At 39.9% G+C, this 26,365-nt stretch overlaps 7 protein-coding genes and 1 non-coding gene across 10 annotated transcripts in view; 1 reads left to right on the forward strand and 7 right to left on the reverse strand.

Moving 5' to 3' along the window:
* Window positions 1–26,365, reverse strand: part of LOC124312357 (collagen alpha-1(I) chain-like) — a 1,404,094-nt gene that overhangs the window by 111,960 nt on the left and 1,265,769 nt on the right. The window lies entirely within an intron of this gene.
* LOC124312486 lies at window positions 552–2,402 on the reverse strand. Its single transcript, XM_046777013.1, has 5 exons — window positions 2,273–2,402; window positions 1,786–1,892; window positions 1,117–1,710; window positions 863–1,044; window positions 552–767 (listed from the first exon to the last, which is right to left on the reverse strand). Exons 2-5 carry the CDS (start codon window positions 1,884–1,886, stop codon window positions 667–669), a joined length of 978 nt encoding a protein of 325 aa, XP_046632969.1. The 5' UTR covers window positions 1,887–1,892; window positions 2,273–2,402; the 3' UTR covers window positions 552–666.
* LOC124310687 lies at window positions 2,750–3,365 on the reverse strand. The gene is made up of 2 exons (XM_046774644.1): window positions 3,156–3,365; window positions 2,750–3,094 (listed from the first exon to the last, which is right to left on the reverse strand). Exons 1-2 carry the CDS (start codon window positions 3,363–3,365, stop codon window positions 2,750–2,752), a joined length of 555 nt encoding a protein of 184 aa, XP_046630600.1.
* Window positions 3,793–15,641, reverse strand: LOC124312328. Its single transcript, XM_046776813.1, has 4 exons — window positions 15,620–15,641; window positions 14,489–14,885; window positions 4,201–5,434; window positions 3,793–4,112 (listed from the first exon to the last, which is right to left on the reverse strand). The coding sequence occupies exons 2-4, from the start codon at window positions 14,859–14,861 to the stop codon at window positions 3,911–3,913; spliced, it is 1,809 nt and encodes a 602-aa protein (XP_046632769.1). The 5' UTR covers window positions 14,862–14,885; window positions 15,620–15,641; the 3' UTR covers window positions 3,793–3,910.
* On the reverse strand, window positions 17,360–17,431 carry Trnaa-ugc. The gene has a single exon. It is a non-coding gene; the product is annotated as a tRNA-Ala (tRNA).
* On the reverse strand, window positions 17,989–19,615 carry LOC124312413 (brachyurin-like). Of its 2 annotated transcripts, none has more exons than XM_046776920.1 (7): window positions 19,473–19,615; window positions 19,304–19,397; window positions 19,011–19,215; window positions 18,749–18,921; window positions 18,584–18,676; window positions 18,361–18,509; window positions 17,989–18,284 (listed from the first exon to the last, which is right to left on the reverse strand). In XM_046776920.1, the coding sequence occupies exons 1-7, from the start codon at window positions 19,557–19,559 to the stop codon at window positions 18,036–18,038; spliced, it is 1,050 nt and encodes a 349-aa protein (XP_046632876.1). In that variant the 5' UTR covers window positions 19,560–19,615; the 3' UTR covers window positions 17,989–18,035. The 2 variants fall into 2 exon arrangements, with proteins under 2 accessions (XP_046632876.1, XP_046632875.1); XM_046776919.1 differs by having other exon boundaries at window positions 19,304–19,400.
* LOC124312381 lies at window positions 20,569–23,217 on the forward strand. 2 transcript variants are annotated; one of them, XM_046776885.1, is made up of 2 exons: window positions 20,569–20,733; window positions 21,505–23,217. In XM_046776885.1, the coding sequence occupies exon 2, from the start codon at window positions 21,556–21,558 to the stop codon at window positions 22,915–22,917; it is 1,362 nt and encodes a 453-aa protein (XP_046632841.1). In that variant the 5' UTR covers window positions 20,569–20,733; window positions 21,505–21,555; the 3' UTR covers window positions 22,918–23,217. The 2 variants fall into 2 exon arrangements, with proteins under 2 accessions (XP_046632841.1, XP_046632840.1); XM_046776884.1 differs by having other exon boundaries at window positions 20,570–20,737.
* Window positions 23,220–25,927, reverse strand: LOC124312410. The gene is made up of 6 exons (XM_046776916.1): window positions 25,405–25,927; window positions 24,482–24,602; window positions 24,227–24,402; window positions 23,927–24,121; window positions 23,620–23,841; window positions 23,220–23,518 (listed from the first exon to the last, which is right to left on the reverse strand). Exons 1-6 carry the CDS (start codon window positions 25,615–25,617, stop codon window positions 23,366–23,368), a joined length of 1,080 nt encoding a protein of 359 aa, XP_046632872.1. The 5' UTR covers window positions 25,618–25,927; the 3' UTR covers window positions 23,220–23,365.

The following is a 26,365-nucleotide window of genomic DNA, read 5'->3' on the forward strand; positions in this document are numbered from 1 at the left end:
AGACAGTTCAGACGGGGTATAACCGGGAGTTCCTAAATTGCGATTGTGCCAAAGCGCGAATGCGCGCGCACACTCTCAATAAATAACGTGCGCGTCTAATACACTCATTGGCGCGCAATTCAAAAATGCGTGATACAAAAAGGCTCGCAGTTTTCTAAAATCGTAAATTTTAAAAGTAATTCTTCTCTATAATAGCTCAGGCTTGCTCAGGTTATTTTGCAGCGCATCGATGGATTATGAAATCTGTACCAGAGCAGGGGTATGGAGAGAGTCTCTCCATACCTTGGCATGTCATCTTCGTCGACTGATTTCTTGGTTGACGGTGTCAGCCACTCACATGAATAGTTCGCATTCGGCCACCGACGACTTTTACCACAACAGGACCCAATGTGTAATATAGTCGCCGGATCCAATGGAACCAATACAGTCCAACACGACAGTCGACCACAACGAGCTTGACCAATTGCATTTTGTTTAAAATTTTAATTCTAAAGGGATACAGTACTATATTAATCCTTTCTGTGAGATGTTATTTAGTCAACATCTTATAGTATATTCTTATTTACCACAAATAATTTATCAAGCGATCCGATGTAATTACATTATAAAGAAATCGGACTCGGTGCTGCGGTTTATTTATGGACCAAGAGAATAAGGAGGAGGCGATTACATGTCGAGGAGCTGGCGGACCATGTCTCCGAATGGATACTCGTAAGTGCGGATGTTGTTTTCGTCAAAGACGGGCGTCTTGTTGAATTTTGGGTCCACTGCAAAAAATCATTAATTTTTTACGAAATTTTCACTACCAGACAAAATTGGTTTTTTGAATTGAGTATTAGCTACGTCATCACAAGTAACTCACGGTAGCTGCGGTGACTCATGAGCAAGTGGATGACATCCAAACGACGCCAGTCAGATTTTTTATTCGTATAAATGCTCATCGAAACACCCGTGTCGGCTCCGAAATTGCCTTTCACCCGATGAATTAAATGCGGTTTCGGCAATAGGATTTCAGTCGTTGGCCGTTCTCCGGCATTGTAATACCTACAACAGCAGCAACAGCATCATTTGACAAAGGAAAAGTGTAAGACGTATAGGTTATAAATGAATTTATACCATCTATCCGAATGATAATTGCCCTTATAAGATTCCAGCCAGAGTTTGATGAAACGGGAATTCTTGTGGACGATGAGAGTCTGGGTGCCCATGAATTGATTCTCGTCCCAGTTGAGGGCGCATTCGAATTTGCGGTACTTGTCCAGCGAGCGGATGACGAAGCAGTCGTTGTCCAGGTAGATGCCTCCGTATTGCATCAAGACGCGGATGCGTCCGATGTCGCTCCCGTGGTGAAACCGCCATCCGTCGCTCAGCTTTTGGCCGAAGATTTCCGTCGGCGCTTCGAGGTACTTGACTCGAATGCGGGACCAGAGTTGCTCGTCTTTTCTCACCCAGTCCCAGTACTTGCCGTCGTAGGTCACATTCTTGATGTTGGTGTGGTAATAGAAGTGGTCCGGCCGGTGGTTGCGCATCGCCGCCATCAGCACGACGTAATCGACGAAATTGAGCTTGAATTTATTGAAGCGGATAAAGTGGATAATATTGGGGACGATGTAGCCATCGGCCCCCGTCTCGTTACTAAATGCATCGGTAAACTCGTCGATTAGGGCTAGATCTTTGTTGTCGGAAGATATTTCACTCGACTGGAAATATCTGGAATTGCATTAGAATTACAATTGATGCGGAGAATATTGCATGACATTTGAAATTGATTATACCCGATTATACCTATATTGCTGGTTGGCGAATGAGAAGAAACAGAAGCCGACGATGACGCCAGCCGTCATCATCGAAGAGAAAGACAATCGCCGAGGAACACGACAGAGCATTCTGATCTGCGGGGATTAAATTCAAAATTTTACAGGACTGAAAAGCAACAGACGAGGTTTGTTGGCCTTTGGGGCCAAAACGAAAAATTTTCCCATTTCGTTGACGTGGCTCAATCACGAAGGCGTCGTCATTCATCAGTATAATCACACGAAAGCCAATAAATAAAGTAATCCAATCTACATATTTACTGGGAAATAACGAAATTATATTACATTTGTGGGATCTCGTCGCTGCCACCGTTATGTAAAGTCCCCTATTCCGCGTAAAGGAATAGGGATAAGGATTTTGGGATTTTGGGAAAAAGGACTTTACACCATAACAATTGAAAGGCGAGCCGACTTCCCACAAATGTAAATGGTATATTTAATTAGAAGGGTGTACATACCAAAAACGACGGAAGAAGTGAAGCATACACGGCACAGCAAACCAGAAAGAGTAATTGGAAATTGGTGAAAATACACAGCACAAAAATATATAGTAAAGGCAGAACAAATTTAAATGGAGCGTTGCACTCAGCTCAAACTAAATGAACGAAAACTAACTCAACTGGAACTGAACTCTCGAATGCAATGTCAACAAACTAACTATAGTCGACATCATTTTATATGTATACCCAAACATTTCCATCACCCGCAGTTGACGTCTAGCTCCACACTTCTACAAAACGCTTCGGTTACACTTCGATGACAGACACGGAAATATAATTGGGTTTAAATCACGTACACGTGAAATCATTGATCCTTTATATACGTGATGCCTCATAATAACGCCAATCGTTCAAGCAACAAAAGAATTTCCAAAGGATTATGTAACTGGGAAATGATCTAATTCTTTATCTAAATCGATATAGGTGATGGTAGGCCTACTTGTAATTGGAGGGGAAGTCGTTGACGGCTAGTTGCATATTAATGGGATGCTGTCCGTAGTCGGCGTGAATGACGCTGCTTCCGAATTCGCTGCCCGACTCGGCGGCCAACAAGTTGCGGTAAAAGGTGACGGGCCGGACCAGGATGCCATCTAGATCGAAGTAATAGCCGCCGTACTTGTTCAGGGTCTGATGGAAGCGCAGGCCGTCGCTCAGGTGGGAGACGTGGTATGGCCCTGTCCGCCAGTCGGTGCAGTGGAACCATTTCTCCATCGACGTGCCGGCCATGTACTCGGCCAAATCGGCAACGATGAACTCAACATTTTCGTATTTCGATTTCAACTTTTCGAGCGTTTTATTGGCCAGCACTTTGCTTTTGTTTCTGATGGCCGTCGTCGTCCACCATGAAAAGGACGTTGACAGTCAGATTGGGATTGTGAAAAGCCAGCGACTCGACGACGGCGCAGGCCTGGCGGATGTTCAAACCACCGCTGCCGGACGTTTCGATGAAAAAGGCGTTTGACCCGTCGCTCTTCAACGAGGAGACGGACACGAAGTGCAATTGGGTCGGCCACAAATGTCTTCCGCTCGATGGGCAGACAAAAGGCAACATCAGGTCCGTCCATCGATCGGCTGGTCGGCATCAGATTTCGTCTGATTCTTAAGCATTCGATGTTGCCGATGATGAACGAACCGGTTCGTCAGCCAGACGGACACGACATTCCGGTTCAACGCAATGGTCGAACAGGCGCAGTAAGATGAGGAAACAGCCGATGACCAGCAGGTGCTGACCCATCGAACGGAAACTTCGGCACAAGAAACTCAGCGACGACATCAAAATTTACCAGAAAATACAAACAAATCCAAAACAAATAAAAGAGCGTACGACTGAGATAGACTTGAACCCCTGACCCCAGGATCGCCCAGCAGGATGTAAAAAACCAAATAATGAACAACAATTATTACCGGATAAAGCAAGTCTATTTTACTAGTGTTCTCTTGTACTACATGACAAATAATTACTATTCTATAGAGTTGAAATTAAGCGCCGAATTGTTGTTGCTAATACATTAGGCCAATGTATGTCTACGATTTGTCATCTTTATTTCCAATAAAAGGGATAATTATTCTTATCTTCATTGTCTTGTGTGTCACAGACTAATTGAACTTGAAAACCACGGGGGCGGTGAAGTCTATTGTCTTTTTGGTTCCATCCGATTCGGTGACGACGCACTGGGTCTTGTTCCGATAAAAATCTTCGACAGCCGAGTGGGTGACGAACTGATTGTTGGTCAGCAACCCGACGTAGTTCCGCAAATCACACGGCGTCAGAACGGTTGGCAAATGCTCATTAAAGACACTTGAACAAATAATAAATAATGTATAGGACTGTACAAGAAAATTGAATAGTAATTTTGGGGATTGATGTAATAATGTAAAATAAAAACCTGGATTGGCCTGCGGAAATTTGTATCTTGGCACCGGCTTTTTCCCTGCACATTCCGGTCAGGAACACGTCCTCGAACGGGTTGAAAGGAATGGTCTGACTGGCAGCCAATAACGGAATGACGACGCTTGCGTGCATAAAATAGGCCGGTCCTTGGACGTAATAGGGATAGTTCACCCACGGATACTCTTCTATTGAAATATAATGTTTACTATCCTTGTCACGAACGGGTACGGTTTGGAGTAGGGGATAGCCGAAAACACTGTTGTTCGATTGATAGTTGGACCGGACGAAATGAACGAGATTGTGCACGTTGACGTAGACGTCGTCGTCCACTTTGAAAACGAGGTCGAGCTTGACGCAGTGTTGCCGCACCCAGTTGAGCACGGCGATGCCTTTCAGCGTCAAATTGCGGTACGAATCGTCCATTTCGATTTGGACGATGTCCCCGTGTCTCTGACTCTCTTCTTCGATTCGCTTTTGAATCGAATCGTCTTGAGTCTTACCGAGAAAGAAACCGAATCGGGTGCTAATGCCCAGCAGATTTTTTTCCAGGGCATTTTTGAGGTGAATCAGCCACGTTTCTCTGATGTCGTTTCGCTTTCTGAAATTACCCGGAGCCGATATAATCGCTATGAAAACACTTGGGTTCGCCAAAGTATTTGTTATTTCTGCTGCCTGACACGACGGAATGTTGATGGGATAGCGAAATGAAAGAACGTCGTTGATGACTGGTCCAAATTCGGGTATCAAAGGTTTCGCATTTTTGATTGGCAACATCCCCAATCGAGCCACTGCGTATCGGGTGTATTTTTCTACTTCATAAAAATACGAATTGCGTAAAAAAGAATCCAGCACGTAGTTATTAAACATTTTGCGTTTTTCTTCGCACAATTCCAAGTTGGCAATTAGAGCGGTTTTGTCTCGAATACTGTTCCCTTTTTTAACTTCCAAACTGTCCTTTTCAACTGTACAATTGTTCAAGTGCCTTTTGACTGCCTCGATATTTAGAGTCGACTGATCTGCAATTTTTTTTTCCTTCTTCCTCTCAGTTTCGCACGATTGTAATTGATTAGTTACTTTCTGTACCAAAACTTCACGATTTTCTTTGCAATCAGTAAAGATGCGTAGCAATTTTTTGACGTTGTTGTCGAGGAACACAATTCTTTCCTCCAAGTTTTTATTTTGCTGTTCAAGTAATTCTTCTCTTAATGATATTTCAAGAACTTTCTTGTGGAGATTCTTTGTTCCATGTTCCGAAATTGCATTACGTAGCTCTTGATTTTTTGCTTTTTCTCTACGAAGAGCGTGTTCCATATCAGAAATAGTGTTTTTGGCCGGGATCTGCTGTTTTAAGGCATCGATAGTTCCAACAAGCTGATCGATTTGTTTTTTCTCCTCATGACACCCGGGCCAAACAAACTTCTGTCCGGCAGCAGCAGGAATTTGTTCTGTGCGTGGAGTTGAATCACTGCTGGTCGACGGCAGTTGAACGAATACAGCAGTTAGGCATAATAACGAGACGAAAATGAATTTGCTATGCATCATGTTTTTTCGATTGATAAACTTTCTGAAATTTTATTTACAAACAAAATTATACATTATTAAAGTGGGTTTCTCTTTCGTATGATCTAGGCGATTATTTGGCAATTTAATGGGTGGTGATTTGGAGAAGCATAAATCAGTGAAGAAAAATGTGGAAACGAGCTACAGAGAAGCATATAAAACAGTGAAGCGTGCTGACTGTAAAACGTCGGCTATCACAATAACATAATGCTTGGTTTTGAAAGGTTAAAACCTTCTATTTCGTTATAGTATTATGCGATTTTAGTGAGTTTTCCCCTTTGATTAATTGTTCCGTTTTGGCGGTTTATACTAATATTTTCACAAGTTATGAAAACCACAATTATCAAAGGTTTTAACTTGTGAAAAACGTAGATTTATTGCACATCATGCATCACAGGAAAATAATAGTAGTAAGCAAGATGCCATTCTAATCTATATATACATACACACTATCGAGTCATATTTGGACTAACCACACCAAGACACCAGCACTAGTCCACTACTCCAACCGATTTTATACACTAAATGACGAAAATGTCATACATAAATAACTATGGACTCATATAAAAGCAACCATATTTCACTCATTTCTTATTTGATAAGAAATTAAGAATAGATAAAAATAAATAAATTTGAAAATCAAAATGTAAATTCCTCTAAATGGAATACAATAAAATTGAAACCCTTTTTAACAGTGTTTTGTAAAACCAAAAAAGCACAAACAGTATTTTATTAGCAATGAAATTCTTACCTTTCAAGACCGAAGCCATCAGAATACTGTTAACTAATAATAATGTGAGTTGTAGCCCAATTCGATTCGATTCATATACAGATTGCGTCATTGCACAGGTGCTGTGGGGTGGAGTCAAAAGATCAGGTGGCATAGTTCTTTATCGACGTGTTGCTCTGTAATTGACTCAACAAATTTAATACCATTTCTATTGGGAAAAGTAATTGGATATGTGTATCAGAGTACTAGAAATAGTTGCGTTGCAAATTTGCAAGCGTGATAATATCATGGTTTCCACAGAATATCCATGCGATCCTTAATTCCAGAAGTGGCAATTCCTCAAATAACAGCAGATCACCTTCCTAAATATAATCTTGGTTTCTTCTTCATATCACGTCGTAATCACAACATAATTGGTCATTTTACCTCTTCTAAATATATTATTATATTGCGTTTTACAAAAATCAAAAATTAAAGTCACGTCAAAACATTTGCTGCACGCGTTCTATTATTTTTTTCGTCTCGAATTTCTGGCATCAGAAATCATAAGGCTATGCGTGACATTTTTGAAAAATAATTTATTGGTCGAATAATCAACCAAGTCATAGTCAACAGGCATTTAATAGTTTTTTAATTAATTATTTATTTTCACCAGTTATTCCATGATGGGATAACTGCACTTTCGTGCGAGAAATAGACCGATCCTGGGAAATAATTGGGATAGTGACTCAACGGATACTCCTCGAACGTCATAACGTAATATCCCAGTTGCATCCTGATTGGGTATGGAATCCAGTAGATCACGCCGTAGCCGAACAAACTGTTGTTCGATTGATAGTTGGACCGGACGAAATGAACGAGATTGTGCACGTTGACGTAGACGTCGTCGTCCACTTTGAAAACGAGGTCGACCTTGGGGCAGTGTTGCCGCACCCAGTTGAGCACGGCCGAATGCAGATGAATCATATTTTTCTTTCCAATCGAAAGAAAGAAAACAAAACGAAACAAAAAAACTGGGATTGAGTTATCGAATTTGTTTCCCTTTTCTTTTTGCGTCTATCAAATTACTATCATTAAAATGTTATTATGTTGTTACGATGGCCGTATATAATATCGTGTGACTAGTCATTTATTAGGAACATCAAAATGTGTGGGTTTCTTATTCTTTCCTTCGCAGCTGTCGGCGGGGAGGAGGATCGTGAAAACATTTTTTTTGTATTTTTGTATTGATAAAAAAGGAAATGATAATATTTAATAAAAGTCCACGACAACTCACGGACCACAGGACTGACAGCGTGACACACCGGGATACTTCATCTGTTGCTGTTCCCTGGCTATCGATCATAAATCAATTGTTTCAAAACTATTGCATTTAAATCGATATCTCCGATCTCCTCCAAGGGGAGGAGAAAAGACAAAAATAGGCCCGCCCCCTAGTAGGCGAAAAGGACCTAGCACTAAATTTTCGAGCACTTAATTCATTATCACTATGGCGTTCCAAAGTAATTTGCCTTATTATGTATGGTATTGGTTTCCTTTCTCTATGTTATGGTATCCATTGTCTCAAACCTCAAAACTTACAAAAGTGGGAGCTGCAGTCATATCTACTACGATCTACTATACTCTTCACAATGGCCTAAAACGGTTTAATAGAATGTGAGAAACAAATACATGTGTGTATGGCTTTTATTGGTACAGATAGATAATTAAATATCTCACATAGATTTATTTCCGATTTTAAATATTTTAAAAAAAGATCACAACCAAACTAAGTTTCCAGTTCTCGACAATTGCACTTTTGGATTTGTTGCTCAGCAACAGAAAAGGTTCTAAAAATTATTCGAAACATTAGCAAAGAACAATCAGCTAAGTACAGAGGGGGGAAGAAATCTTATTGGCGGCTCCAGTTTCCGAATTAGATTAATCAGAAATAACGATGATTTCGGGTTCGTTTCCATCACTCTTCATGGCCGAGCATAAAACATCCTCCACGTTCTGATGCATGTCCGACAACCTTTTTGACAGATCGCTCTCTGTGGATTTACTTTCAAAATTCTGGCGCAAAGAAAGCATTTCAGATAATTCTTGTTGCACAATTTGAAATCGCTTCATCTTCATCTGATACATGTATTATGTTTTCACGATCTCGCAGAAGGCACTCCTAGCTGACCCCATCGCCTGGACTTTTAAGCTACACCACCCGTTCTTCAAGGTTCAAGCACACCTTAGTTAATTCATCTGCAAAACCAGGTCCATTTAACAGGACTGAAAAGCAACAGACGAGGTCTTTTGGCCTTTGGGGCCAAAACGAAAAATTTTCCCATTTCTTTGATGGCACAAACACGGAGGCGTCGTCATTCATCAGTAAATCACACAAAAGCCAATAAATAAAGTAATCCAATCTACATATTCACTGGGAAATAACGAAATTATACATTTGTATATGCCACCATTATGTAAAGTCCCCTATTCCGCGTAAAGGAATAGATAGGGATAAGGATTTTGGGATTTTGGGATTTTGGGAAAAAGGACTTTACACTATAACAATTGAAAGGCGAGCCGACTTCCCACAAATGTATAAATGGTTTATTTAATTATAAGGGTGATACATACCAAAAAAACGACGGAAGAAGTGAAGCACACACGGCACAAGAATAAAGGCAGAACAAATTTAAATGGAGCGCTGCACTGAGCTCAAACTAAATGAACGAAAACAATAACTCAACTGGAACTGAACTCTCGAATGCAATGCCAACAAACTAACTATAGTCGATATCATTTTATATATACCCAAACATTTCCATCACCCGCAGTTGACGTCTAGCTCCACACTTCTACAAAACGCTTCGGTTACACTTCGATGACAGACACGGAAATATAATTGGGCTTAAATCACGTACACGTGAAATCATTGATCCTTTATATACGTAATGCCTCATAATAACGCCAATCGTTCAAGCAACAAAAGAATTTCCAAAGGATTACTGTATGTAACTGGGAAATGATCTAATTCTTTATCTAAATCGATATAGGTGGTAGGCCTACTTGTAATTGGAGGGGAAGTCGTTGACGGCTAGTTGCATATTAATGGGATGTCCGTAGTCGGCGTGAATGACGCTGCTTCCGAATTCGCTGCCCGACTCGGTGGCCAACAAGTTGCGGTACTAAAAGGTGACGGGCCGGACCAGGATGCCATCTAGATCGAAGTAATAGCCGCCGTACTTGTTCAGGGTCTGATGGAAGCGCAGGCCGTCGCTCTGGTGGGAGACGTGGTAGGGCCCTGTGTCCGCCAGTCGGTGCAGTGGAACCATTTCTCCATCGACGTGCCGGCCATGTACTCGGCCAAATCCGAACTCAACAATTTCGTATTTCGATTTCAACTTTTCGAGCGTTTTATTGGCCAGCACTTTGCTTTTGTTTCTGATGGCTGTCGTCGTCCACCATGAAAAGGACGTTGACAGTCAAATTGGGATTGTGAAAGGCCAGCGACTCGGCGGCGCAGGCCTGGTGGATGTTCAAACCACCACTGCCGGACGTTTCGATGAAAAAGGCGTTTGACCCGTCGCTCTTCAACGAGGAGACGGACACGACGTGCAATTGGGTCGGCCACAAATGTCTTCCGCTCGATGGGCAGACAAAAGGCAACAGGTCAGTCCATCGATCGGCTGGTCGGTATCAGATTTCGTCTGATTATTAAGCATTCGATGTTGCCGATGATGAACGAACCGGTTCGTCAGCCAGACGAACACGACATTCCGGTTCAAGGCAATGGTCGAACAAGCGTAGTAGATGAAGAAACAGCCGATGACCAGCAGGTGCTGACCCATCGAACGGAAACTTCGGCACAAGAAACTCAGCGACGACATCAAAATTTACCAGAAAATACAAACAAATCCAAAACAAATAAAAGAGCGTACGACTGAGATAGACTTGAACCCCTGACCCCAGGATCGCCCAGCAGGATGTAAAAAACCAAATAATGAACAACAATTATTACCGGATAAAGCAAGTCTATTTTACTAGTGTTCTCTTGTACTACATGACAAATAATTACTATTCTAGAGTTGAAATTAAGCGCCGAATTGTTGTTGCTAATACATTAGGCCAATGTACAGTATGTCTACGATTTGTCATCGTTATTTCCAATAAAAGGGTAATTATTCTTATCTTCATTGTCTTGTGTGTCAAAGACTAATTGAACTTGAAAACCACGGGGGCGGTGAAGTCTATTGTCTTTTTGGTTCCATCCGATTCGGTGACGACGCACTGGGTCTTGTTCCGATAAAAATCTTCGACGGCCGAGTGGGTGACGGATTGATTGTTGGTCAGCAACCCGACGTAGTTCCGCAAATCACACGGCGTCAGAACGGTTGGCAAATGCTCATTAAAGACACTTGAAAAAATAATAAATAATGTATATTAGGTACTGTACAAGAAAATTGAATAGTCCTAATTTTGGGGATTGATGTAATAATGTAAAATAAAAACCTGGATTGGCCTGCGGAAATTTGTATCTTGGCACCGGCCTTTTCCCTGCACATTCCGGTCAGGAACACGTCCTCGAACGGGTTGAAAGGAATGGTCTGACTGGCAGCCAATAACGGAATGACGACGCTTGCGTGCATAAAATAGGCCGGTCCTTGGACGTAATAGGGATAGTTCACCCACGGATACTCTTCTATTGAAATATAATGTTTACTATCCTTGTCACGAACGGGTACGGTTTGGAGTAGGGGATAGCCGAAAACACTGTTGTTCGATTGATAGTTGGACCGGACGAAATGAACGAGATTGTGCACGTTGACGTAGACGTCGTCGTCCACTTTGAAAACGAGGTCGAGCTTGACGCAGTGTTGCCGCACCCAGTTGAGCACGGCGATGCCTTTCAGCGTCAAATTGCGGTACGAATCGTCCATTTCGATTTGGACGATGTCCCCGTGTCTCTGACTCTCTTCTTCGATTCGCTTTTGAATCGAATCGTCTTGAGTCTTACCGAGAAAGAAACCGAATCGGGTGCTAATGCCCAGCAGATTTTTTTCCAGGGCATTTTTGAGGTGAATCAGCCACGTTTCTCTGATGTCGTTTCGCTTTCTGAAATTACCCGGAGCCGATATAATCGCTATGAAAACACTTGGGTTCGCCAAAGTATTTGTTATTTCTGCTGCCTGACACGACGGAATGTTGATGGGATAGCGAAATGAAAGAACGTCGTTGATGACTGGTCCAAATTCGGGTATCAAAGGTTTCGCATTTTTGATTGGCAACATCCCCAATCGAGCCACTGCGTATCGGGTGTATTTTTCTACTTCATAAAAATACCTATAGCGTAAAAAAGAATCCAGCACGTAGTTATTAAACATTTTACGTTTTTCTTCGCACAATTCCAAGTTGGCAATTAGAGCGGTTTTGTCGGTTTTGTCTCGAAGACTGTTCCCTTTTTTAACTTGCAAACTGTCCTTTTCAACTGTACAATTGTTCAAGTGCCTTTTGATTGCCTCGATATCTAGAAACGACTGATCTGCAATTTTTTTTTCCCATCTTCCTCTCATATTCGCACGATTGTAATTGATTAGTTACTTTCTGTACCAAAACTTCATGATTTTCTTTGCAATCAGTAAAGTTACTCAGTAATGTTTCGACTTTGTTGTCGAGGTACACAATTCTTTCCTCCAAGTTTTTCTTTTGCTGTTCATGTTCATGCTCTTTTGTTACATGTTCCGAAATTGCATTTAGTAACTCTTGATTTTTTGCTTTTTCTCTACGAAGAGCATTTTCCATATCAGCAAGAGTGTTTTTGGCCGGGATCTGCTGTTTTAAGGCATCGATAGTTCCAACAAGTTGATCGATTCGTTTTTTCTCATTATGACATCCGAGTCCAAACAACTTTTGTCCGACAGCAGGAATTTGTTCTTTGCGTGGAGATGAACCGCTGGGCAGCAGTTGTACGAATACAGTTAGGCATAACGATACAAAAATGAATTTACCAATCATGTTTCTTCTATCAATAAAACGTTCTGAAATGTTATTTGAAAAACAAAACTATATATTAAAGGTGGAATTCTGTTACGCATAACAGGCGATTGTTTGGCAATGGAGAAACCTTTTTAACAGTATTTGTAAACCCCCCAAAAAACGCAAACAGTATATTTTATTAGCATTGGGATTCTTACCTTTCAAGAACGATGCCATCACAATACTTTTAACTAAAATAATAATGTTAGTTGTAGCCCAATTCGATGCGATTCACGTACAGATTGCGTCATTGAACAGGTGCTTGTGGGGTGGAGTCAAAAAATCAGGTAGTATAGTTCTTTATCAACGTGTTTCTATGTAATTGGCTCAACCAATTCAATGCCGTCTCTATTGGGAAAAGTATTAGCATGGGCTATTTGGGGGATGTGTTTTGCAAGCTTGCATGATGATATCATGATTTCCACAGAATACTCATAAGACCTTTTCCAGAATTTACAACTGCTCAAATAACAGCAGCAGATCACCTTTCTAAATTATTGGTTTCTTTTTTCAGACCACGTCGTAATAACAACAGAATTCGGCACTTTAGGCCTACCTTTTCTGAATATATGTTGAGTATTACAAAAATCAAAATTTAACGTCACGTCAATAAAAATTTGCTGTACGCGTTCTATGTACAGTGGGTACCGAAAGTATCCGTACGGCTGAGAGGATCAGTAGGGAAAACGCGTTTTTCAAAACGCTCCCAAAAATAGAATTCTCGGTGGAATTCGATAAAATTTTTTTCAAAGGTTAATATTAGGGCGGGGTATCATGTGATTTTTTTGGGGAATTTTTCGACAACGCGATATGTGGTTTTTATCGCGTTGCGTAAGTATCCGTACGGCCGAGAGGCCTAGTAGGGAATGGGCTTACTTTGGAGGCCTGTCATTCGGTATCTACGTAATATTATAGGGTGGGAAAGTTCTTAAAAAAAAGAGCTGCATTAGCTCTATGTGTGGTCATAAGATCACATTTTTCAAATTTCATTTATAGTAATGAAATCGAAATTGAAAACACGAATTATAAGTTTTCCGTTTTCTTCCCCTCGATTCCCCATCACCAGTGTTGCCATATCTCAAAATCTCTTTCTTCCCTTGGACGGAAGAGGGATAGTTCACCCACGGATACTCTTCTATTGAAATATAATGTTTACTATCCTTGTCACGAACGGGTACGGTTTGGAGTAGGGGATAGCCGAAAACACTGTTGTTCGATTGATAGTTGGACCGGACGAAATGAACGAGATTGTGCACGTTGACGTAGACGTCGTCGTCCACTTTGAAAACGAGGTCGAGCTTGACGCAGTGTTGCCGCACCCAGTTGAGCACGGCGATGCCTTTCAGCGTCAAATTGCGGTACGAATCGTCCATTTCGATTTGGACGATGTCCCCGTGTCTCTGACTCTCTTCTTCGATTCGCTTTTGAATCGAATCGTCTTGAGTCTTACCGAGAAAGAAACCGAATCGGGTGCTAATGCCCAGCAGATTTTTTTCCAGGGCATTTTTGAGGTGAATCAGCCACGTTTCTCTGATGTCGTTTCGCTTTCTGAAATTACCCGGAGCCGATATAATCGCTATGAAAACACTTGGGTTCGCCAAAGTATTTGTTATTTCTGCTGCCTGACACGACGGAATGTTGATGGGATAGCGAAATGAAAGAACGTCGTTGATGACTGGTCCAAATTCGGGTATCAAAGGTTTCGCATTTTTGATTGGCAACATCCCCAATCGAGCCACTGCGTATCGGGTGTATTTTTCTACTCCAGAATAAGGCGAATCGCGTAAAAAAGAATCCAGCACGTAGGTATTAAACATTTTGCGTTTTTCTTCGCACAATTCCAAGTTGGCAATTAGAGCTGTTTTGTCTCGAAGACTGCTCCCTTTTTCTTCTTCCAACATCAGGCTTTGGCTGTCCTTGAGGACTGTACAATTTTTCAATTCAGTGGTAAAGTTGCTTAGCAATTTTACAACTTTGTTGTCGAGGTACACAATTCTTTCCTCCAAGTTTTTCTTTTGCTGTTCAAGTTCATGCTCTTTTGTTACATGTTCCGAAATTGCATTAAGTAGCTCTTGATTTTTTGCTTTTTCTCTATGAAGAGCATTTTCCATATCAGCAAGAGTGTTTTTGGCCGGGATCTGCTGTTTTAAGGCATCGATAGCTACAACTAGTTGATCGATTCGTTTTTTCTCATTATTGCATCCGAACCATGCATCGATAGTTGCAACAATTTTTTCGATTGGTTTTTTCTTCTCATGAAATTTGGGCCAAACAATGCTGCTGGCCGACGGCAGTTGAACGAATACAGCAGTTAGGCATAATAACCAGACGAAAATGAATTTGCTAAGCATCATTTTATTTTCTATTGATAAATCTTTCTGAAATTATATTTAAAAAACAAAATTATACATTAAAGTGGGATTCTCTTTCGTATCACAGGCGATTGTTTGGCAATTTAATGGGTGGTGAAGCATAAATCCGCATAAATCAGTGAAGAAAAATGTGGAAACGAGCTAAGCATAAACAGTGACGTGTGCTGACTGTAAAACTTCGGCTATCACAATAACATTTTGTTTGGTTTTGAAAGATTAAAACCTTCTATTTCGTTATAGTAGGCCTATTATGCGATTTTAGTGAGTTTTAACCTTTGATTAAATATTTTTTTTGGCGGTTACTAATATTTCACAAGTTATGAAAACTACAATTATCAAAGGTTTTAACTTGTGATAAACGAAGATTTATTGCACATCATGCATCACTGGAAAATAATAGAAGTATTAAGTAAGATGCCATTCGAATCTAGTATCGAGTCATATTCGGACTAACCACACCAAGCCACCATACTAGTCCACTACTCCAACCGATTTTATATAAATTACGAAAATGTCAAATATAAATAAACTATGATGGACTCATATAAAAGGCAACCATATTTCACTCACTTCTTATTTGATAAGAAATTAAGAATAGATAAAAATAAATAAATTTGAAAACCAAAATGTTAAATTACTAAATTCCTCTAAATGGAAAACTATAAAATTGAACCCCTTTTTAACGTTTTGTAAAACCAAAAAAAACACAAACGTATTTTATTAGCAATGAAGATTCTTACCTTTCAAGACCGAAGCCATCAGAATACTGTTAACTAATAATAATGTGAGTTGTAGCCCAATTCGATTCGATTCATGTACAGATTGCGTTATTGCACAGGTGTGGAGGTGGAGTCAAAAGATCAGGTGGTAAAGTTCTTTATCGACGTGTTGCTCTGTAATTGACTCAACAAATGTAATACCATTTCTATTGGGAAAAGTAATTGGATATGTGTATCAGAGTACTGCGTTGCAAATTTGCAAGCGTGCGATGATATCATGGTCGATCATGGTTTCCACAGAATATCCATGCGATCCTTAATTCCAGAAGTGGCAATTCCTCAAATAACAGCAGATCACCTTCCTAAATATAATCTTGGTTTCTTTTTCAGATCACGTCGTAATAACAACAGAATTTGGCATTTTACCTCTTCTGAATTGCGCATGAACAAAAATAAAAAAATTAACGTCACGTCTGTAAAATTTTCTGTGAGCGTTCTATTTACGTCCGAGTTTACGTCTCGACGTAATTCTGGCGAAGAAATTTTTATGCGTGATATTTTTGAAAAATAATTTATAAGTCGAATAAGCAACCAAGTCATAGTCAACAGATATTTAATAGCTTTTAAAATAATAATATAAATCACCCCCCCCCCCCCCCCCCACCCGAAAATAAAACAAGATGCTGATCGTGGCTGATTGATATTTTGGCGGCGGTGGCGACGGTAGCCAAGTGGATCGCAGCTGATGAAAGAGCTATTACGACAACAACTTAAGAGTAGGGTGTGATGAGGTATACACGGAAGTGGGGTGGGGTGCTGGTTAATCTATGGCGTCGAAAGAAAAGAAGATAACCTCGGCGAACTTGATGGAGTCTGTGCCCTTCCGTTTTCAGATCGGCGGCGGCGGTGGAAACGGCCGGCGTCTCGGCACAAGAAGAGAGGGGAAGCGAGAGAAGAATGAAATGCCACCGCCACCGAAATGCGTTACGTTCCCCCCCTCTGTATTGCTATACTCCTCGTCAAAACCCTATAGGGTTTTGCATCGGCGTCTGCCTTTGGGTTATGCATAGCAGCAGCTGCGTGGCAGCAGCCAGATGATTCATATTCTGCCTTTGTTCAACCCAAAAGAAAAAGTCTGAAAATGTTGGCCCTACACACGCGCTCTGTGATTTGCGCGCAATAAATAACGTGCGCGTCTTATACTCGCAGTTTTCTAAAAATCTTAAAGTTTTAAAAATCATTTTTCTTTTTATTTCCTATCATAAGCTCACAGGCTTGCTCAGCTTATTTTTTTAATTTTGTAGCGCAGCGTTGAATTACGATAGGGCATCAGTTTGCAGCCGGTACCAGAGTCATTGAACCGCCTTTGAAGTTTGAACAGTTTTTGTGATACGTTTCCCCAGATAAGGTATATCGCGAAGGTGTGTTCAGTTTTTTACCTATGTTAAGAAAACGTCCAACTAAATGCAATTATCGCAATTTCTCTCCTCACTCCGTTAGCTACAAGAATTATATACTACAAAGTAATAATCCCTTTGCGGTCCCGATTATTTATTGTGGGGTTTGGCTTATAGGCTAATCATACAATGCAAGTAGCAAGTATGTGTGAAATTTGAAAAAAAAAAGGAATCTCGTAACATTTAAATCATTTAAATGGTTTAAGGTGGAGGTGAATGAATGGAAAAATTTTTGAAAATGTAAGGAACAGAAAAGCTGACTGCGGTTAACTCATACACCTTGTAGGCCGGTGAGAAAAAGATTTGGAGATGCGGGGGATTGAACCCCGGGCTTTTCGCATGCAAAGCGAACACTCTACCACTGAGTTACATCCCCGATATGTATAGAGCTTTCTGTCCAGTATAAATACTTTACAAAATTTGTTCCAGTACAAATATCAAATTTTTTTTCTTACTAATTTAAAAATTCTAATTTCTATCAATTTGTACAATGTAAACTTTGTGACTAGTTAATCGAAATAAGTTTGGAGTCCGTTGATTTCAGCGTAAATTCAGCTCTCATCTGACAGCTGCCTTTTATTTTCATCCGTTTTTAAAATCATGCACGCTTAATGCTTAATACATAAATGTCATACGCGGTGCATTTATCTAAGGTACATTTCTCCTCTTAAGCAAAGTTATAGGCGCATTTGTATAATCTTAACTCAAGCTGTCTTATGGGGTCCAGGTCCTAAACGAGCCAGCGGCACAAGCGGGCAAAAGTTACCGTATACCTGTTATGACGCCAGGTTCTGATGTGGGAGGAGTTCCCAACAAACTTGTGACGTCATCATTAGTGGACAATTCAGGTCAGTGAACGTTTAAAGTCAATATTGGGAGCAATAGTTGATGGAGGATGTATAGGATGATAAGGAATTAATGTGTAACAATATATCGTGTGGCTAGTACTATTAAGTATTTTTTTTTTTAAATTACACACTTTAAAAATAATGAATGGCAAAAACAAGTACAATTACTAATTTGAAACAAATTGAATTCCCCATGGCTGATGCTGAATTCGGAGTGATGACGCCCGTTTCTGTAGATATCCAATCAAGGTAGTTACGAATACGAGTGAACCCAGAAGGATGGCCATTTTCGCAACCCGTTGAAGAATAGAATGAGGCAACTCCAATCTGTACGAAATTTCCGTCCGTTGTCATGTAACTCATAGGCCCTCCGTTGTCACTCTGTGGTAAATTTGCCGTTTATACAAGGTTAAAATGATACAACATGAACTCTATGTTCGAATTAATTTTTACGTACCGGACAGATCCCTTTACCTCCAGCGCCGCTACTGCATATGGTATTAGCAGTAATTATACTACCTCCATAAACTGCGGAGCATTCCGCGTTGCTGATTACGGTGGAAGTTGTCTCCCTTAAAGTCGGACTTAAAGGCCCATTGATGTCGTCTAAATTATTTTAAAAAATTTATTGATCTTTAATTATGATATTTCAAATAAATTTTAATTTTATTATAGCTTACAGCCAGATGTTCTTCCCCATCCGGTAAGGAAAACTGTATCACCTTCGTGGCTGGGATCGTCAAAGGAAGGTAAGCAAATTGATTTTATATAAGCTGTAAACAAAAAGATAAAATACTTGTAACATTATTATTAACGGAAAATAATTTGTATTTTTGATTAAATACCGTTATAATTGATGGCCACTGGTAGTTTGATTAGAGCGATATCATCAGCAGTGTTAGTCTGCGAATTCCAATTCGGGTGCTTGATGTAAACGGTGGTCGTGTACATAATTCTTTGCCATTCATTTTGAGAATTGATGTCGTGAGCTCCGAGATAAACATTTATAGATTGCGCTCTATTAATTTTAAAAATAACGCAATAAAAAAAATGTTATTCAACATAATTCTCTGATTTTATGCAAGCCATATTTTATATACTGCTGACCCCTCCAAGCAATTGGCGGAAGTCAAAATCCATTGATTGCTAATTAAAGTTCCGCCGCAAACGTAGTAGTAGGCAGAGAATTTCGAAGTATAAATCTGTAGATACACCATCCATGGATATTCGTTGGGTGTGGCCACACTTCCTCCGGCAATCCTTCCAGTCGAGTGGGTCATCAGCGAAGTGGTCTTTTTCCCGCATGATGTTTCTGAATTAATTTACCAAAATTCAGGTTAAAATTAAATGTTTTATGGAAAATCGTAATTTTTTGCTATATTCTCTTTATATTAATTAACCTCTCAGAAGGGGTGAATCGACGGTTGGCGTCGGAGGGCGATTTGATTGCAGGAGTGTCCAGTTGCTATATACTCGCTCTTGCATAGCATTTACCTGCTAAAACCCATGGGATAAAATTTTATTGAATTAGTTAAAGTAACTCGTCGTTAGGTTTTCAAAGATTGTTACCACATTTTGTCGGCCTGCTGTTGACGATGACACACACAATCCAATCGAAACGGCAAGTAAACTCACATGAATAAGAAAATTTTTCATGTTGAAGTTCTAAAGCACTTGACTTATTATTACAGAAGTGAATGATAGACTCGACGCTTCTGAATTCAGAAAAGGAATGAAATTCAATTTTATATAGTTCATTTCTTAGTCCTAATGCGTATTCGATAAGAGGCAAAATTTATCAGTGTACGAAACGCTGTCATTATGTTCCGGTTTTTGGATGACCGGATGTTGTGGGCTTTATCGTCAATACCAAACAAACCACTGTATACGACATACTTAATAAGTGCTTTTATTACTAACATATCACAACCTTTCAGTTTTGAAAGTCGGATACTTTTGAAGTTTCGATTCATTTTTTCGTTTGGGGCTGATGTTTGCACTTAAAAAAAAATCTATTCGTTTCCGGAGAAAACAATTTCGGTTAGTCACAGTTAATATAGGCCCAGCATGAAGCAATCACAAAAACGTTGAACGCCAATAGCCGGTACGGTTTATGTTAATAAACTTGAGTGGAATAATCTTGCCTATGTCATCATGGGTTAACGATAACAGCGTTAACAATTAGAACGTAGTCTACAACTCTACATACAGAAACGCTCTTGAAATAATTATAAGAAATTTTTCTTTTCTTATATTTACACTTCGATTTATTTACTAATATCCCAATTCCTCCTTTCATAAAACATGCCCGATACCCGATTTAAATTGTTATCAAAATTCCCCCCCCCCCTTTGAAAAAGGATGTTTTTGACTTTTTTCTCATTTTAATCCATCTAGCGTTTAAGGGTTAAAACTAAGTTTTATTTTTCCTTCTGACTTCTGAGTCCTTCCGCTAACTAGTTAATATTTCCCAGTAAAAAGGTACATCAGCTAATCAACTTTCGTTTCTCCCGTCTGAAAACGCGCCTTTTCTCATTCATAAAAAAAAATTGGAATTTTTTTTCGAAAAAGATTAACTACCTCTTCTTTCTTTCAAATGTTAATCCATCATGACTATAGGCAGAATTGAGATCGGGCAACTCAGCCTTCACAACTTGTCTTATGTCACCACTCACCACTCACCGACACTATTTAGTGTTTACATAGTCAACCCTTTTATACGCGTCAATGTTTCTCCCGTCATTTGACGTTTAGCAAAAGAGCCTAAGACAGCAAGTGCATCACCATTCAATCATCTTGCGGGTTGTGCAGTCATTTGCTACCAATCTGCGTAGGTAAGAAAATTTATTGTTATTTGCTCTTTTGTTATTGTTGAAAGAAATTCAAAAAGCTCAGCAGACAACTGATGAGTGATGACTAATGAAGGCTGGAAGGTTGCAGCTGTGGTCAGACTGTTTGTCTATTGCCAAGATTACCCGTAGATCCTCTTATGTCATGGCATATTGCTACGAGATTAACTATTAAGTTATTGTCAAGGTTACTTTAGAGTTTAAATTGGTAAGATAGATCATTCTGATATTATGAATTGTTTTGAGTGTAAAGAGGGTCTACGCTCCTGTCATTCCCAGCCACTGAAAATAGTTGTCGCGGATTACTTATTACAGCCAGATGGACAAGTAATTTTACAATACAATTTAACATCGAAAACCTGGAATGCGCATGAAGCGCGCATTTTAAAAAATTTTATGAGGATGAGGTTTTCCATTTTTGCTTAGCCTAATAAGTTGTGCACAGTGTCCTGCCATGTAAAAGTCTGTAGTAATTCGACTCTTGGTCGGAGGGGAAAAAGTTTTAAGGGGGAGTTCCAATTTCATCTACTACGACATTTTCTATTCCGAGAAATGTAAATACAGAACTGAGGCTTATATTCTATTTGTTTCTTATTTGAGAATTTTTTCGTGCAAATAGAAACAACGGGACACAAAGTTAAATTTTATATTTGCAATTACTTTGAAATTAATATCAATTAAGACTGATGAAGTAATATTTTACGTTTTACATTGAGTAAAAATGACTAATTATTCTTTTAAATATTACCCAGGGTGATTTATTGGAATCTGCAGTGCTGGTCTATAAGCACAACAATTTCATCATGGACCCAAATTGTAAATCCTTCGAATCCTTGAAAGAAGCCGGCAACCAAATTTTCAGAGAAACATTTCGAGACGATTTGCTTTCACCTGCCGTGTACCAACATCGGATGTGCTCAGCTTTGCAGTACTACAACAAGGCCGCTACTTTGGCTCGCAACGCTCAAGAGAAATCGTCTATTTTGAAGAATATGGCCGCTACAAAATTCCGCATCGGGGAGCGGCTATACACCCGAAAGTATCAACATCCGGTTCGCAACTTATTCGCAAACTTACAATCGACTCTGCAACTAGAAAAAGAATTGAAATTTTATTTGGAAGGAAGTCTGGAAGACTTTGTCGAGGCAGCCGAAATTGGAGAACCAGTCCAAAACGATGATTGGTTTTCGAAGCTGCTCGAAAGTCAAATCACATGTGCTTATTTTCTCTGGAATTTCTTCTTAAAATCGCTGAAAAATGAGGGATTGCCCATTCTCTTTGGACAATTGCATAAAATTTGCTGGAATAAGACTGCATATGGTCGATCTAGCTTTTTTCTCAAACTAGCTCGTTTGACATTTGAAAAGGCCATCGAACTTCAAGAAAATGGAAGGTTCACCGAATCCCTCCAGTTGCTGCACGACAACTACCTCAACATTGAAGAAGCTAAGAAAGATAAATACCAAACAATCGAAGAGGCTATCGAATTAGAAGAGTCCAACTTCATCCACTTGTCCATTGGCGAGTCGACTTTGGCCAGGCAAAAAGGGGATGACCTCTGGAGAGAAATTACGATGGATCAAGAAAACATCCAGATGGAACTGGTGTGGGATGCTGTCGACTGTTATGTCCAATCGATCGTCTTGTCTAGAGACAAATCGCTGGAAAGCGAAGCCATGGCTCACAGTCATCTCGGTCGACTTTACGAGTTGCTCAGGTTCAATGAGAAATCTCACGTCCACTACAAACTCACCGTGGATCTGGTGGTTGCCATGCAGCCCAAGAATTTCAACGACCACCCTTGGTACAAACAAGCTCTGGCCGGATTGCATCAGTTCCAGCAGCAGCAGCGATGGAAGGAAAAAGGAGAAAAGGAGCGGGTTCGCGCTCCGATAGTTGAGGAGTTGAAAGATGTGCTGTACGAAATGAAACGAGCGTCGGCAAGATCAGCCGAGTCGCTGATAGACTTCATCTATGCTAATCATCCACCCAAAAACGGGCAACAGAAGTCAGCTGATGGTAACTTGAAGACCCAATTGAAAATGGCCCTATTACATTATCACCCCGACAAACAGAATATGGAAACTCACGGATTGGAGTGGATGGTTATGGCCGAAGAGATAACACTTTTGCTAACTTTTCATTTTTCCGTGTTCAAAACCTAAAAATGTATCTCTTACAGTTACGCAACTTATAATTAAGATGGGTCTATCGGCAGAGGCGTCGTTTTAATGCATATGTGGTCTGTTTGTGTGCCTTGTTACCTCGTATATGCCAAACCAGTTAAACGTTCACAAAATAAATTGTTATCCATTTGTGGTTCAACAGGCTCATATGAGTCTTGAATAGTACGGAGCATATAATTTGTTGATTTCTTTATTTCTCGATTGAGGAATTTTTGAAACGTTGTTCATTCCCTCCATTTCCGAAAAGTGTCAATACAGAATTTGATCTCCGTTACCTGATTCTGGTGTTTGTTTGTTTTCATTTTTATTGCTAGCGGTATAGTAGGTCGGTTATTATTTCGCTATTTTTTAAATTTTTCCATACATTTTGTTTTTGGTGTACGATTGCTCGTTTTATTCGATAGGTTTGAGTTTCAAATTGACATCCTCATAAGTAAGCCGCGTACGAGTCTTGAACGTAGGCTACTTCGTGGCTGTAATAAAAACTAATCATGTGAGACTTTTTGAATTTGTTGCTCTCCATCAAACGAGTTAAGGCGGGCTCCCCTTCCGGGATGTGATTCCACTCCACCGTCAACGTCTTTTACGTATATAAATTAAAAAAATTTCCACACACAAAATAAATAAATAAATAAAGTTAAAAATAAATAAATCAAACAAAAATAAAAAACCGTAACGTACCTTGATGTTGACTTTATCCCAAGGTATGGTTTCCAGCACTTTGTACTCGGCTCCTTCGACGTCCAGTCCGAAATAGTCGACATCGGTTCTGCCAATTGCCAGTAGGATGGAATAGAATGGGAAACACTGGACAGTGTAAATGTTCTCTGCATTCTTGGCCTCTCCTTTTTGGGTTTTTTCAACGATAGAACTTCCAGACCCAAGAGTACTATCAAAGGTAACCTATTTACATGTTCCGATTGCAAAAGGTAAAATCATTCTAATGACATTATTTATAGAATAAGATTGACTTATTTTATCACTGCACCTGTATCGGATAAGGTTTGGTACTGAGGCAGGTCGGTAAACTGAAGGCCTTTCGGTTGCGAGAAATGAGTTTATCGAATGATTTCTTATTAGCTTCTACGAGCAATCCGCTCCAGCCAAGGTATCGCTCCATGAACAGAGTGTTGGACAGGAATTCGCCGTCGAATCCGCCACACTCGACGAAAAAGCCTTCAGTCTGCAGATAGTATTAAATTAACCAGCGCATCATAATAATGAATCTATAAAAGCTAAAATAATTGATGCTATCATTTTCACCGTGATTTTCACAGAGAAAATTTACTTTATTTTTTAATATTTTGATGATGTCTTTGGATTGTCCGTCGGAGGGATCTTTTTTGTTAGGATGGTCTAACTGGTACGGCTGATCTCTGGGCGCTGGCTGGCGCAGGTATTGGTCTCGAATGAGCCGAATGACACACGGATGGTCCTGCTGCAATTGTTTCTCGTTGGCGTACTCTGTGATCCAATAGGACACAACAGGTTTCCAATTTCAGTTTTATTGTGTGGAATACGAATTGAATTTTAAATAATATACCTACGGTGCAATCGGAGGAAGGCAAATACTCATCTGATGCCGTTTTGGCCCAGTTCCTCCCATAAGTTTCCTCCATCAAATTGTATTTCGGTGCTGACGGAGCAGGCTCTTGCGGCTCCTCCTTTTGAAACAAATTATTAGCAAATGCATATGGCATAAGGTAAAACATATATAGACTAGGCTACATACAGTGTTAAATAATAGTAACTCTCATTCACATAAAGAAAAATGAATGAGAATGTTACGTGAGCTCCCAATCACGACATAGAGAATCCTTTAGAGTATACGGTATAATCCATTGGAGATATTCTTATAGCTCCCATTCCCAATAAGGAACAATATCAAATTAACGAGAATAGGCCTATACTATGTTATTATTTTTTTTTCTTGTTCAAATATAAAAAGAGAATCCCATTCGCCTGACATCTGATTTAATATTGAAAAGCGTATTAAATAATCTGCCTCAGTTACAAAATCAAAGCTTGAATAAGGTATAACTCACACGATCGTTGAAATATTGATTTCAACTCTAGTTCAAGGAAAGCAAACCATAAAAATCGCCCATTATCTAGTTATCTATAACATAAAAAGAAACTATTATGTTGCTATCCGTTGCTATCGTTATGGAATGGTTTATTTTTCCTATCGGTTACAAACTGATAGTATAAGGATAATGAAAGGGAAAAAAGTCTCGAGTGGAATTATATCTCTACTAGACTGACATCACTAAATGCAACAGAGAATAGCTAATAAAGTTTGGCAATAGGAAAATTAAGATTAGCCACCCTTTGTTTCTTTAGCTGTCGTATGGTCTAGTTAAAGCATTATTATAGCAGGATTGCTGAATGATGTATATATTAAACTAGAGGGATTTAAGCTATATATGCACGTTCAAGTTAATTGTTCGTGCTTTTATATTATACTTGCTGTTCTGCTGGTTGCTCTTCTTTAATAGATAGTAATTGTTCAGCACGCTCGGTTTCGATCAACTTCTCGATTTGCCCGACAAGTTGATGCACTTTGTCCGATGACGAGTGGAAAGAGTAGATGACACACACGAGCACTATTAGTAAAAGGAAGAACAGGAGCATGGGGATGCGAATCCCACGAGGGAATCCTTGCAGAGCCTTTTGCATCGTTGTGCTGGCAGCTATAGTTCTATTCTTTCCTGTCTATATAGTTCCTCCGTAATAATAAACTTGTGATTTCAACTTTCTCTTGGACGATCAGCAGTTTTAAACACAGTCAAATAAAATCGCTTATCCCCCACTGGACTATATAGGCTATTGTCAAGGGTAACAGTGTAGCTAGTAAAAGTGTATATAGTTTCGGTGTTGGGCACAGACCACACTTATTATTGGTTCTGTTCTTATCCGCCGGCTTATCAGTTACCCGTGATAAGTCATGTAACTTATAGTTGTTAGTTCGTTTTAAAATTCCCGCGCTATCCCGCACAATTATCCCGCGGTTAAGATGCCCTTAATGATGAAAGCTTCAAATAAATTCAAGCTGCAGATTAAAACCTAGTCATTTAAATCGGATAACAGGTAAACTCTTATCAAAATTAACTTGGAATGGAAAATTTAAAAACAAATTTTGATGACTTCTATCAAGTATTATTATAGTCACCGGTTCTGGCCACGGGGAGGGGGGTGACACCGGTGACAGCCCTACGGCTAGTAAGCGGCGTATCTACATGCTTGATCCAACAAACACGCGCGGAATTCAAAGGACCGGCGTATATGGGAAGGAGTATACAACCAACAAGTCCGATCAACGCCGCTAGGCGCAGCAGCTGGGGCGACACCATCACGACCTAAATTTCGCATTACGACTTCCGTGTTCACGGGTAGCCTAAATATAGGCCACCCAAGGAACAACTCC

The sequence above is a fragment of the Daphnia pulicaria genome, chromosome 8, assembly GCF_021234035.1.
Source record: "Daphnia pulicaria isolate SC F1-1A chromosome 8, SC_F0-13Bv2, whole genome shotgun sequence".
Classification (NCBI taxonomy): Eukaryota; Metazoa; Arthropoda; class Branchiopoda; order Diplostraca; family Daphniidae; genus Daphnia; species Daphnia pulicaria.